Here is a 14,282-nt window from a genome sequence, read left to right on the forward strand (position 1 = left end):
TACAATTCATCTGTATAACTGACTCACTCTTATGATTTCCATGTAAGATTTTTAACCATGAATTCAATCTCTTTAATAGCTGTGAGATCATTTCATGTTCTTTTTTTGCTCTTGAGTCAGTTCTGGTAAGTTTTAAATTTCTTTCTGAGTAACTTTTGATAAGGAATTTATCCACCTTATCAAAGTTTTCAAATTTATTTCCTTAAAATTGTTCACACTGTCTCATTTTCCACTTAACCCCTGCAGTATTTGAGATTATATCCTCATTTTAATTTTTTTTTTAACCTGTGGTCCCTGAATTGGGAGTGCAGAGTCTTAACCACTGGGTCACCAGGTAAGTCCCTCTTCTTTTTTATTCTTAATATTGTTTATTTCGCCTTCTCTCAATTTTTCCCTTCATTTACCTTGTCAGATATTTATAATATTGTTTCTTCAAGCAATAAATTTTGGCTTATTTCTGTTATATATATATTGTCTTTTCACTAATTCCTGCTTTTCGTTTTTCTTTGATCATTTCCTTTCCTTTTTCTTCTGTTTTAGAACAATAAACACCTTTATTACTCGAGCTAAGGTATGAGGGAGGAGGATTTGTTTGCCTTTCCAGGCCTTGATTTTCCTCAGATGGAAGTTCAGCTCCTTGCTGTCTAGCACATAGTCATCTGCTTGGCCACACTGGCCTGGTCTTGAAACTGCATGCAAGAAGCTTTCCTTGCTGGAACTGCTCCTCCAGAAGACTGCTGATTTGGGCATTCTTCTTTTCATCATATTTCGTCTGAATTTTCTTAGATCATTTTTTATTGTTGTTGTTTAAAATCCCTTCTTCCTTGAGAGTCAGCTTGGCTCCATTCTTGCAGCCCAGAGGCAGTGCATAGTGGGACCCTTCCTTCTGTCAGAATAGTGTGCTGTCAGTGAGCAAGATGCAGTTCTTCACTAGGGTCTTGGTACTGACCAGCTCATTGTTGGATGCACTGTGAAAAGTGAAAGTGTGTGTGTGCTCAGTTGTGTCCGACTCTTTGTGACCCCATGGACTGTAGCCCATCAGGCTCCTCCATACATGGGATTCTCCAGCCAAGAGTACTGGAATGGGTTGCCATTTCCTTCTCCAAGGGATCTTCCCGACCCGGGGATCGAACCCAGGTCTCCCGCATTGCGGGCAGACACTTTAACCTCCAAGCCACCAGGGAAATTCCCATCACCAGGATGGTTCAAGTTCTTCCTTTTTCAGGGATCAGAAGATTTATCTCCTGCCTGTTTTGGAGTACAGTCCCTACCAAGCTGTGTTGGCTCTTTAGAGCTATCCTGAGAAATCTTATCCCCAGAAATCAGATTTTGGGGGTGTTCATCGTTGGGTGCACTGTGAACAACATCTTTAATCCTCGTTTGCACAAACAACACTCCAAGCCTCAGTAAAATTTCCCCGTGTCCAGCCTCAAGATATGGTATTTCTTGTTGCCTCCCTGAACATGGACTGTGTGTTAGAGGCCAGCATTAATCTTAGTGTTGGCAGCAGGGATTCTCAGCTCATACTTCTGCTTCCTATGGTAGGGCTTTCTTGCTCCTGGTCTTGTGGCGCTTGTGCCAGTTGTCCAGAAAAATGCCTGTTGCTCAGTGCTGGCTGGAAAGAGATCATTTCCTTCTTTATGTTAATATTTTTTAGAACTTATTTATTCTGCTGTTTTCCTAACTCAATAAAGTCTTTTTCTAATGTAAGCATTTAAGCCTTTATATACCATTTTTTTATTGTTTTGTATTCTGTACATTTTCGATATATTTTCCTCATTATCAGTCAGTTCTAGGTTTTTCCTGAAATCCATTGTGATGCTCTTTGTCCTATAAATTGTTTGAAGAAGTGTTTTTTAATTTCAGAATGTATGCTAGATACCAGTTCCTTTAAATTTGTTGATAGTGTTATGACCTAGTACAGGTCAATTTTCATGAGTATTCCATTTATACTTGAATAAATGTTCTCTGTTTTTTGGGTATAGTGTTCTCTGACTGCCTTATATCTTATGTCTTTTTCTTTTGTTTTGCGTAGTTTCAATATGATATATCTAGATGTGGATCTTTCTCCATGTCTCACCTCCCCCATCTGTGTATCTCTGCTCATTTTTATCTGTTGTTTTTTCTATTTTTATTTTCCCTTCTTTCCATCGCACCTCCCATCTCCAGCTCCACGTCCCTCTCTTCTTACCCTGCATGAGATTCATGAACTTCTTGAATTGCTATCTTTTGGTGGTTCTGGAAAATTCTCAGTAAATTTTAGGCCTCTCATTCTGCAACTTGTGGAATAAATTCTTGTTTCCTTATGTATTTTATGATTGATTTGTTGGTTAGTTGATTGATTGATTTTTGGTAGAACTTTTTCTGTAGAAAATGAAGTGTTGGTTGAAGTTGAGAATCCAGAGTATTTATACTTTGTTTTAGCAATTATCTCAGATCATAACCAATCTGGGACCACATTAAATGCAATGATATGCTTGAGGTATTTGGTACCATTTAAATTCCATGAATTTGCATTGAGATTATGCTTTGGGGGGATGCACTAGGATTTTTAAATAAAATAAATAATTTTAGGTTTGTAGAAAATGTGAAAATATAATATAGAGAGTTCCTGATTACTCTGTACCCAGTTTTCCCCGATTTAACATCTTAACATTAACACCACATTTTTGTCAAAACTAACAAATCATAGCACTAGCTAAATTCTGGACTATATTCATATTTCCTCTAATGTTCTTTTTCTGTTCCAAGATTCCATCCAAAATACCACATTGCACTTAGGCTCCTCTGTTCTGTGCCAGTTCCTCAGGCGTCCCTTGCTTTTTATGACATTTTTGATTTAGTCATCTGTCTTATAGAATAGCCACCGTCAGTTTAGTTTTGTCTGATTTTTTCTCGTCTTTAGAGTGGGATTATTGCTTTGTGGAAAATATCACAAAAAAATATCTCATCGTATTAGGTCAAGATGTACCTGAAAAAAAAAAAAAAAGATGTACCTAATACCTGACTGACTTATCACTGGTGATGTTTGCTCTGATCATGTGGTTAAGGAAGTGTTTGCCAGTTTTCTCCACTGTAAAGTCACTATGTTTAACCTTTCCATTCAGGAATGGGAGATTTTATTTTCTTTCAACTCTAACTGACTAGAGACCAGCAAGTTTCCTCCCTGTCCTAGTCTGCCCTATTAAGGTTTATATCTAATGCACAGTTGAGCTGTGCATGGAGCTCTTTAAAGCTCAGGCATAATACTGAGGGTCTTTTGTTAGTTTTTTCAGTTGAATGGGCCTGGGCTTTTATCTCCTGTCCTCCTCAACCTGGATTATGTTCAAGGTTTCCAGGAATCTGTAGAAATCCTCAAGGCTAAAGCTGGCCTTAGCACTCTGCTTAGCCTCTTTATGACTCCTTACTTTTTGGGGCAGTCCAGTGAATTATGTTTAAAAGTTTTATTTATTTATTTATTTATTTTTGTTAACTTGTTGTTAGTGAGTATCTTAATCCAGTGTCCTGTCAGCAACAGAAATTTGTAGGTATCTTTTGACATTGATTTTGAATATTTTTTGAAATGTTAACACTTGTGTTGGGAAATAGTTTAGTGTTAGAAAGTATGATACATTCTCCCAGTTGCTCACTACCCATCCATCCCTCACCCAAACACACACAGTTCTTTTGAATTTCTTTCTTTTTTTTTTTTAATATTTATTTCTTTATTTGGCTGTGCTGGGTCTTAGTTGCTGCATGTGGGATATAGTTCCCCAACCAGAGATGGAACCCAGGATCCTTGCATTGGGAACATAGAATCTTAGCCACTGGACTACCAGGGAAGTCCTCTTTTGAAGTTCTTGATTTAAGGATACAGTTTTCTCTGCTTTGAATGCCGTTTGCTACTTGATCCTCATGATCAACACCTATTGATTCCAAACTCTGCTCGAATGTTTTCTTGCTCATGTCTCCTGTCTCCTTTCCTCTGCCCCCATACACAGTTTGATTTCTTCTGTGTGGCTATAATATACCCTTCATTAAAAAATATGAATACATATATATCAGTGTTGGTTTGAATGTTGTGGTAGATATTAGTGTTAACTTACAGAAAATTTATGCTTCTATCTTCTTGGAGTTTGGCTTGGCCTTGGGACTTTCTCTGACCAATTAAAACTGGTAAGAAAGGCCTAGTCCTGGTCTTTAAGAAGGTTACAATTCTGTAGCCAGTTCTTCCTTCCTGTCTTCATCTATTACAATCAAATTGATACTGCAAGGCCTCTTTCTACCATCACCTTGGAATTTTTTGCCTCAATTTCTCCCCATCCAAAAAAAAAAAAAAAATCCAGAAGTGATTTCTCCCTCCTGATTTTTCAAAGCAAATTAATGATATTCATATGTGTCTCTTATAATATATATTGCATTCTACCATAACAGGTTCTGTTATATTCATATGTATTGTGTACATTTTCAGGTTTCTTTTCTAGATTTTAAGCTCCATAAGTGTTGGCATTTCATATCATTTATCATGTGTTCCTCAAATCAATAAAATTATGTGAATAATTAATTATGTCACTGCTTAGAAGATATTTTAGGAGTTTGTTGGAGCATTTTGGGGGATCACAGTGTTTGCAAGGTCCTAGTAGAATTAGTGAGGAGAGGCCAAGAATGGAACACTTCTTGCAATGCTCAGGACAATCTCTCAAAATAAATAGTTGTTCTGAGTCCCACATAACTTTCAAATAGTCTACTAGATGTTTCATATAAGTGAAAAACTTATTCATGATCTTCAAAATCTAGAGCCTAAATTCATTTTTATGTGTAAACCTTAGTTATTTTTTACACAATTTTAATATACATTGAGTGCTCCTAAAATATATTTATCACCCATGTGAATCAGGGAAGAAGACTGAACTTTGTCAAGAACTTTACTAAGGCTTGCTTAACATTACAGAAAAGCATGCTACCAAAGGCAGTACTATTCATGGTATTTTAGTCACCAATAATACAGCTGTGTCATTCTGTTTTTGTAGCTGTTGAATTTTAAATGATTCTGTATGTAGGCATCCAGTTAATTCACTGTCTTTTTGTTTCATCCCCAGATATATACTTATGGGAAGTAAATGTTACTTCTGTTTAAAATATACATGACTTTCCTTAAACTTCCTTCATGTGTTACATTGGAGCATTATATTAATGCTTTTAAATTGTATATAAGGATGTTATATTATCTATGAATTTCAGAATTTAAAAGAGGCAGTGAAAAATATTTGTTATAAAAAGTGACATTGTGTCATGGTATCAGACCATGGACTTATGAACCATTAGAGCCTGGAAAAATATGAAATTTGCTTTTAAAGTATATGTTTAATCTTTTTTCAATATTAAACTATTTTCTTCAGGGAAAGTATATATCACAAATACTTTGATAATTTGAGTTAAGTTAGATAAGAACACTAAAATTTTGTCACAAACCAGAAAAAAAGCATATGTAAACTTTAGTCAATTTATGGAGAGACAAATTACTATTTATATTGATAATTTTTGAATTTCTAATGAAACACCATAGACTGCTTAATGACTGAGACTCTCCATTTTTTCTTTTATTATAGTAACATATCCAGACTTTTTATTTTTAAAAATCTGTTGTTTCATGAGGAGGAAGAGTAGAAAGAGAAGATCCTTTGCATGTGGTTTTAATGATCTTAATTTATATTCTGTAAATCAGTTCTCTAGGGTCAGCAGTGAATTGTTTTGGTTGAGATATTCGAAGTGTAGTTTTCATCGTTGAGCATGTGAAAAGATATGTTTTATAAACTAAAGTACAGAACCAGATGGCTTTATTTTGGTATGATACATGTTAATTCATAATGCCTTGTTTTTAGCAGGAATGGGATTATGTTATATCTTACTATTGCCTTTTTTAGGCTATTTTATAGACAGAACTAGAAATTCAAGTTATATAAAGCTGTTCTAGCACAGGCTGGAAAGTAGGTCATTGTTATGGGGAGTATACCAAACTGCCCACTGGTTGCTATAGCAATGACCTACTTTAAGAAACTATTTCTGTTGATTCATGTTGAAATCATCTTTTGGAACCGGTATAAGGAAACTCACCACATGTAATTTTTTCTAATAGCAATAAGGTAGTGATCACTGGAGGTTTTTTAAAAATCCTTAAAATATTTAAAGTGAAGAAATATATTTTCTTAACCTAACATCGCTTCAATTTATTGTGAAGTGCTGCAATTCATATTGTATTCAATAATTAAATATCAACAGAACTATTCTTCTGTTAGGCAGTACAATTATGCAAAAGGGTGTAGTGAGTTTTACTAACATTTGTCCTGTTTAAAAATCAACCCAGTGCACGTATTGGTAGTTAATAGCATTATTAACTGAGCCTTCAAATGGATATGGTTTCAAGAAAACAGTAAACACGCCAAATAGAATAAGGTCTGAAAATATGTTCCTATTTAAACTGTACCTTATGGGGAGTTCCCTGTTGGCCTGGTGGTTAGGAGTCCAGGCTTTCACTATCATGGCCCAAGTTCAATCCCTGATCCAGGATCTGAAATCCTACAAGCCGTGTATAATTTCAGTGTATTAAATCAGTCCAGCACTGGATTCCTGTACTTAGGTACATGCATTTGTAATATAAAGGTTGAAATTGATATGATCTGGAACACATTGAATCTGAACTCTAGCAGAACTCACTGTCTTCCCTGATGAGGGTCAAGGATGAAAGATTAGACTTTATATATATAGTACTCTTTGAAGTAACATTATTCCTTCAATACTAAAAAGAAATCTTACCTGTCAATGAGTTGATACTTTGAACTTAGTGTATTGGAGATTTTTCGGTGTTATCAAGGAGGAATTATATGCTTAGAGATTAGTTGATTCAGGGACTTAATTGCACTCTATCTGTATGTATATATATTCATATTCACATTTGCTTGCCTTGTGGAAAAGATTTTCATCAAACCTTTGTTCCAAGTCACATTCAGGGAAGGTTAAGAGTCAAGATGATTATGTATATAGTTGTAGGCATCCAGCTAATTCATTGTCTTCTGTTGTCATGCCCAGTTATTTATATATAAAAATACATGTTATTTTTTCAAAACTATAAATTTTTCCCAAGGGAGAATAATTGTAACTTCTGTTTAATGAATATCTACCAAGTATTAGTGATTTCATACTTTTTCTAATCCTTTCATGAATTTGGTCAAACTCCAGGATATAGTGGACTGAAGAGCCTTGCATGCTACTGTCCATGGGGTCACAGAGTTGGGTGTGACTTAGAAAATGAACAAGAACAAATCCTTTCAACAGTTGTTACAGACATTTCTATAGATCATTTTCTCCTATTTCTGATCTTTTCAGCAAACTGTGTAAGGCACATATTGAAATTTGTTTGCCAAATGCAGAAACCAAAACACAGATAAAGTTAACTGTGTAGTTAGGCATGAGACACAGATACTTAATTTGAAATCCTTCAGGAGGAGAAGGTGATCTATATGATAGCTGTCATGTAACATACAATCTGAAAGTTTCTCTATGATGAGGTACATTATGTCCCTTGACAGTATACGGGATGGAGAAATTACTTTCATATGGAAGATTGAAAATTAGCAGAAAATAGAGATGGGAATTAGAAAGGTGATCCAGGCCAAGGGAAGAGCATGGAGCAAATTCCAGGAGATTGAATATGTGTGGGGGAAAGTAGTTTGGTTTGGCAGAAGGGAAAGAGGAGTGGCAGAAAAATGAACCTGGAACCCTAAGTTAGTCAAACAAAGTAATTTGTTCTTTATTCTATAGGTGAATGAACCTTTGAAGACCTTTTTACAGGAAAGTGTGCCTCAGGAAAATTTGGTATTGGTGGACAGAACTATGTTAAGGCATTGAGCAAATAATACTAGCATAAGATAACAAGAAGTAGAATTATTGTAGGAAGGAGGGGACTAAAATTATTGTAGGAATGATGAGACATATAATCATGCTTACTGTGGGTCAGGCACTGTTTTAAGAGCTTCACGCACATTAACTTATTTAATTCTCACAACAATACTATGATACGGGCCCTATTACTATCCCAGTTTAACACATGAGGAAGTTAGAACTTTCCAGGATTGGTTGAGGGATAGTGATTTGTTGCTATTAATTATTAAATTATGGGACATCTATGCAATGAGATACCATAAACTGTGAAAATTGATGCCATAGAAGTATGCCTGTTGCTTTGAACAGGCATTATGTGTTAAACCAGGTTTCCATCATATATAATATTTTTCAGTTTTGTTCTACTTTGAAGGAATATATGCTAATTATCGATTTTATACCTTTTATGAAGTTTAAAAAAGTATGTTTCTCTCTTCTTTACCCCCACCCCAAACTTCCTCTTCCTAATAGTTGTTGTTCAGTTGCTCAGTTGTGTCTGACTCTTTGTGACCCTATGGATGCAACTTTTGAGGGTTTCCTGTCCTTCACCATCTCCCAAAGTTTGCTCAAACTCATGTCCATTGAGTCAGTGATGCATCCAACCATCTCATCCTTTGTCATACCCTTCTTCTGCCTTCACTGTTTCCCAGCATCAGGGTGTTTTCTAATGAGTAGCCTCTTAGCATCAGGTGACCAAAATATTGGAGCTTCAGCTTCAGCATAAGTCCTTCCAATGAGTATTCAGGGTTGATTTCCTTTAGGATTGACTGGTTTGATCTCCTACAGTCCAAGGGACTCTCAAGAGTCTTCTCCAACACCACAGTTTGAAAACATGAATTCTTTGGTGCTCAGGGTAGCTATTATTAATAGGATGATGACTATCCTTGTAGTTATTTTCTTATACACATGTAACAAGTAGATATATGCAAAGTAAATTGTATCAAAATAATATATGCGGTAGTTTTAAAAGTCATAGCATAGAAAGGCTTATAACAGAGAAAAGCAGCACCATGTGTTCTCCTCGCTGCTCTTTTTCTTTCCTTCACAATTATTTTCTGAAATACATATTTGAATCTACTGTATCTCTGTAATTTTTATGTTAAATTACAGTGATATAAACAATAATAGCCATGGAAGGAAAACATACTATGAAAGAAAAAAAGCCATCAATAACATCTACTGGAGAAAAACACTATACTGGAATACAATTTCTGTTCCTTTGTTTTATGAAATGCCAAAACAAAGTTAATTTTGGTTGCAAAACTTTTTCCATTGCTTTAGTCCACATCATCCTGTACAATGTTTGTTTGGTTCATAGAGTGTTTATTGAAAAGCGTTCAGAATGCTTATTCAACTGTGAACAAGAAAGGGAAAAATAAAGGGCTAATTATTAACTAATCGAGGCTTACTAGTTCATTTTATAAATTAATCAGGTCCTTTTTTTTTTCTCCTTTTCCCATCTTATTATCTGTCATTGACCTACTTGTACTACATGAAAACCTTTCTACCCAAAATGTAGAATGTGGAGAACTCTGCTACTTACTGTCTGGTGTGGTAGAGAAGATACTGAAACTCACACTACAAAAGAGATTTGAGGATTATCTCTTCCATGGATTATCTTTCCAGGACATTTTAGTTTTGTACTGTTTGAATTTAAGAAAACTTTAAAATTGCTAGTTCATTCAACTTATTAATTTTTGATCTGAGTACCTTAGGGTCTAAAAATTATTTTGCCAAGCAAATACAGAAAATTATCTGCTTCCCAGTAAACATTTATCACCAAACATGTTATTCATAGTTATGGATAATTTTACAAAACTTAGATGCATTTATATTGTTTTAACAACAATAGTCAGCAACAATATTCTCCCCAAAGGATTTACGCATTGGTAGTGGTGGGTTGGGATCAGTTCAGTTCAGTTGCTCAGTCATGTCTGACTCTTTGCGACCCCATGGACTGCAGCACGCCAGGTCTCCCTGTCCATCACCAACTCCGGGAGCTTACTCAAACTCATGTCCATTGAGTCGGTGTTGCCATCCAACTATCTCATTCTCTAATGTCCCCTTCTCCTCCTGCCTTCAATCTTTCCCAGTATCAGGGTCTTTTCCAATGAGTCAGCTCTTCACATCAGGTGGCCAAAGTATTGGAGTTTCAGCATTAGTCCTTCCAGTGAATATTCAGGGCTGATTTCCTTAGGATGGACTGGTTGGACCTCCTTGCTGTCCAAGGGACTCTCAAGAGTCTTCTCCAACACCACAGTTCAAAAGCATCAATTCTTCGGCACTCAACTTTCTTTATAGTCCAAATTTCACATCCTTCCATGACTACTGGAAAAACCATAGCTTCAACTAGACAGACCTTTGTTGGCAAAGTAATGTCTCTGCTTTTTAATATGCTGTCTAGGTTGGTCATAACTTTTCTTCCAAGGAGCCAGCATCTTTTAATTTTATGGCTGCAGTCACCATCTGCAGTGATTTTGGAGCCCCCAAAAAATAGTCTCTCATTGTTGCCATTTTTTCCCCAACTGTTTGCCATGAAGTGATAGGACCAGATGCCATGATCTTAGTTTTCTGAATGTTGAGCTTTAAGCCAACTTTTTCACTCTCCTCTTTCACTTTCATCAAGAGGCTCTTTATTTCTTCTTCACTTTCTGCCATAAGAGTGGTATCATCTGCATATCTGAGGCTATTGATATATCTCCCAGCAATCTTGATTCCAGCTTGTGCTTCATCCAGCCCAGTGTTTCTCATGATGTACTCTGCATATAAGTTAAATAAGCAAGGTGACAATATACAGCCTTGACGTACTCCTTTTCCTATTTGGAACCAGTCTGTTGGTCCGTGTACAGTTTTAACTGTTGCTTCTTGACCTGCGTACAGATTTCTCAGGAGGCAGGTCAGGTGGTCTGGTATTCCCATCTCTCTAAGAATTTACCGCAATTTATTGTGATCCACACAAAGGCTTTGGCGTAGTCAATAAAACAGAAGTAGATGTTTGTCTCGCAACTGTCTCGCTTTTTTGATGATCCAGTGGATGTTGGCAATTTGATCTCTGGTTCCTCTGCCTTTTCTAAATCCAGCTTGAACATCTGGAAGTTCATGGTTCACGTACTGTTGAAGCCTGGCTTGGAGAATTTTGAACATTACTTGGCTAGCATGTGAGATGAGTGCAGTTGTGTGGTAGTTTGAGCGTTAAGGATGGTGTATTAGGGAGGTGACTGTAAACCAAGACAAAAAGAAGATTTGGTGTAATATAAATGTGAGTATATAAATGTTTATTTCCTATTTCTTGAAGGACAACTGTTAGACTTCCTAAGGTAAAATGATGGGATGTCTTTAACACCCTTGTGAATATAGCACTCTGACTCCTTAAGCCCATAGAGATGATGACTCCTAAGGGGAAAGAATATCAGATTTGATTAGTTATATTGATGTCACTTAATCACTACATCTGTAGAAAATTAACAAGACTTTCTTGGTGAAATGATGGGATTGGAATGGGCAAAGAGAACAAAATGATCTATTCTGAATAATCTAGAACAGTGCTGTTCAATAGAAATTTCTATAATGATGGAAGCAATCTTCACGTGTGCTGTCCAGTATGGTCACTACTAGCCACACATGTGGCTATTGAGAGCCCTTGATATATGGCAAGTGTGATTGAGGAACTGAAATTTTAATTTTAACTAGTTTAAATGGCTACACATGCCTAGTGGCTACCATGTTGATCAGTGCGATTCTGAAACATGCCTTTCTTTTCATTTTAACCACTTCTCCTCAAAAGTAAGGCATAGTCATTATTCTGGAAGATCACAAGGCCTGTGGAAAAGATGGATAGATATTTAAAATGAAAAACATAAAAGAAGCAGAGTCGAGAGGAACAGAATATACATGAAATCTTAGAGAAAATTAACATGAGGCAAAGGAGGTTGAACCTTCCAGGGGTGACATCTATTTTGGATTTGCTCTTGTGGACTGCCCCATTTCTTTACAATGGAAGATGCAAAGTAAGCAGTCTTCTGCCTCCACCCCAGAATTTCCCGAGATATCTAATAGGCATAGGACTTATTGATGCTAATTTCATTGGAAAAAATGTACAGCCCCACCTTCCTCAGAAACCTTTTATGAAAAAATTAATTTGGTATTCTCTACACTCGGAGAGCTAATGCCACATAATTTAACATCTATTCATTATCAGATTCTTTATATTAGAAATTTGAAAATGGACTTTACTCCTTCTCTCTCTTAGATGATTACAACATCCCCTAATAAAGGGCTCACATTCTCGTTCACTTTTTCAGAGTGATTAAATAGGATGTTAAAAGTGTTCTTTTTTTCCCAGTCAAAGGTGTCCTAGGTTTTTCAAGGTGGCTTTTCTATATTAACTTGGATTTATTTCACCAAGTTTAAACAATGAGATCGATTCATTTAATTATTTTATTTCTTTATATGATTTTTATGTTTACAAATTAAACTTTGCTAACAGTCATTATTATTTAATGGCAGTTAGTGATTTAATTTAGGAACTTCATTTAAAAATACTGAGAAACTTGTCCCATAATTTTTAAAACTTACAAGAATGGTTTCTGGAAGCAGTAATTTATATATCAGCTAGAAATTAGAAGATGATAAAGAGGTAAAAAAGGTGATGAGATGGCATTTCAAATTTTAGAATAACATGACTTTTTATTACTTTAAATCTTCTAAATACACATTTTGAAGAATTTATATAATATTTTCCTCTCTCTAGATTTTTGCTTCAATGTCTTGAAGACCTTGATGCCAATCTGCGAAAATTAAACTCTCGTCTATTTGTGATTCGTGGACAACCAGCAGATGTGTTTCCCCGGCTTTTCAAGGTAATTGAAAAAATCTTTGCATAAAAGAAAAATCTTTTGTCAGAGAAGACACGTTTTGGGGGGTAATTTAAATTTTAGTATGGGAAATGTAAAATTTTTAAATAAAATATATGTGGATTTTTTTCTAAATGAAAATGTTACACAGACAGTGTGAAATCAGACTGAAAAAAATGATTTACATTGAAAAGTTAAATCTTTCTTCTACTTTAAACTGCTAGTTCCCCTCTCAAGAAGCAACAGCTACTACCACTTTCTTATGTATGTGTTAGAAATATTCCTTGCATAAAGAAGAATGCATATATGTATGTGTATTTATATACATATATTTGTGTGGTTTATGTGTGTGTTACTATCCTCTGTTTTTAAAACCAAGATGAGAACATGCTGTTATACCGTTCTATGCTGTGCTTTATTCACATAATCATATATTTTGGATATTATTCCATGTTACTTTCTCAGTCTTTTAAATGGCTTCATAGTATTCCATCGTGTAGATATGCTATAGTTTCTTTCTAAAAAAATTATTATTGACTTATAATTTATATTTCAGGTATACAACGTAGTGATTCAATATTTTTATTGATTATACCCCATGCAAAGTTATTATCACTTAGCATAAGTGTCCTCAAGATCTTGCCATTTGCAGTGCTGTTGCAAATGGCAAGATTTCATTCTTTCTTTTTATGGCTGAGTAATATTTCTGTGTGTGTGTGTGTGTGTGTGTGTGTGTGTGTGTAAATTGTTATTCATCTGTTGGCAGGCACTTAGGTTGCTTCCATATATTGGCTATTGTAAATAATACTGATGTGAACATTGAGGTACATACATCTTTTTGAATTAGTGTCTTTGTTTTCTTCAGATAAATACTGGGAGTAGAGTTGTTGGATTATATTACCATATGATCTGTGTTCTATTTTTTATTTTTTGAGGGTATCATTTCTTTCACTAGCTTTCTAGTGAACACTTAGTTGTTTTTCCACAGGCCTTTTGCTAATTCAAGTTATGCTGTCAGTGAATGTCCTTGTTCAGATATACATGTCTTTGCTCACATTTGCTAGTACATTTGTGGGATAACTCTTGTAAGACTTTCTGAGTCAAAGGACTATAACAATTGACATGCTACAAAACTAATTTTTTTTAACTTGGTAGAATCTTAAAGATCTCCTAATCTTATTTTCCCCCCTTTTGTCCATATGAAAAATTTAGTCCTAAGGAGATTAAATGAGCTGACTAAGGTCATAAAAGTAGCTCATGGAAGTGCTCAGGCTGTTTCCTGGCTTAGTTCATCTCTTCCTATTTACTGCAGTTAGAATTCCTAATGTATATCTGTTTTTTTCTTACAACAGTTTGATTCATCAAATTTTAATAATAGCATTGTTTCTATTTCGAATGCAGAAGAGAACAGTTCCTTTTCCTGAGTGGAAATATCCCCAATTCTGGGAATTCAATTAACACTACCTTGCCTTTTTTCATCAGCATGAAAGAAATTTTTAACGTTTAGTACAT

At 35.3% G+C, this 14,282-nt stretch overlaps 1 protein-coding gene and 1 pseudogene across 3 annotated transcripts in view; one reads left to right on the forward strand and one right to left on the reverse strand.

Moving 5' to 3' along the window:
- Nucleotides 1-14,282, forward strand: part of CRY1 (cryptochrome circadian regulator 1) — an 87,320-nt gene that overhangs the window by 44,240 nt on the left and 28,798 nt on the right. For all 3 annotated transcript variants that reach the window (XM_061125438.1, XM_061125437.1, XM_061125436.1), the window contains exon 2: nt 12,668-12,776. In XM_061125438.1, coding sequence (XP_060981421.1) covers nt 12,668-12,776 — 109 coding nt within the window. The remainder of the gene's footprint in view (nt 1-12,667; nt 12,777-14,282) is intronic.
- On the reverse strand, nt 511-3,945 carry LOC133044048 (small ribosomal subunit protein eS8-like; annotated as a pseudogene).

Source organism: Dama dama, chromosome 22, assembly GCF_033118175.1.
Source record: "Dama dama isolate Ldn47 chromosome 22, ASM3311817v1, whole genome shotgun sequence".
Taxonomy (NCBI): Eukaryota; Metazoa; Chordata; class Mammalia; order Artiodactyla; family Cervidae; genus Dama; species Dama dama.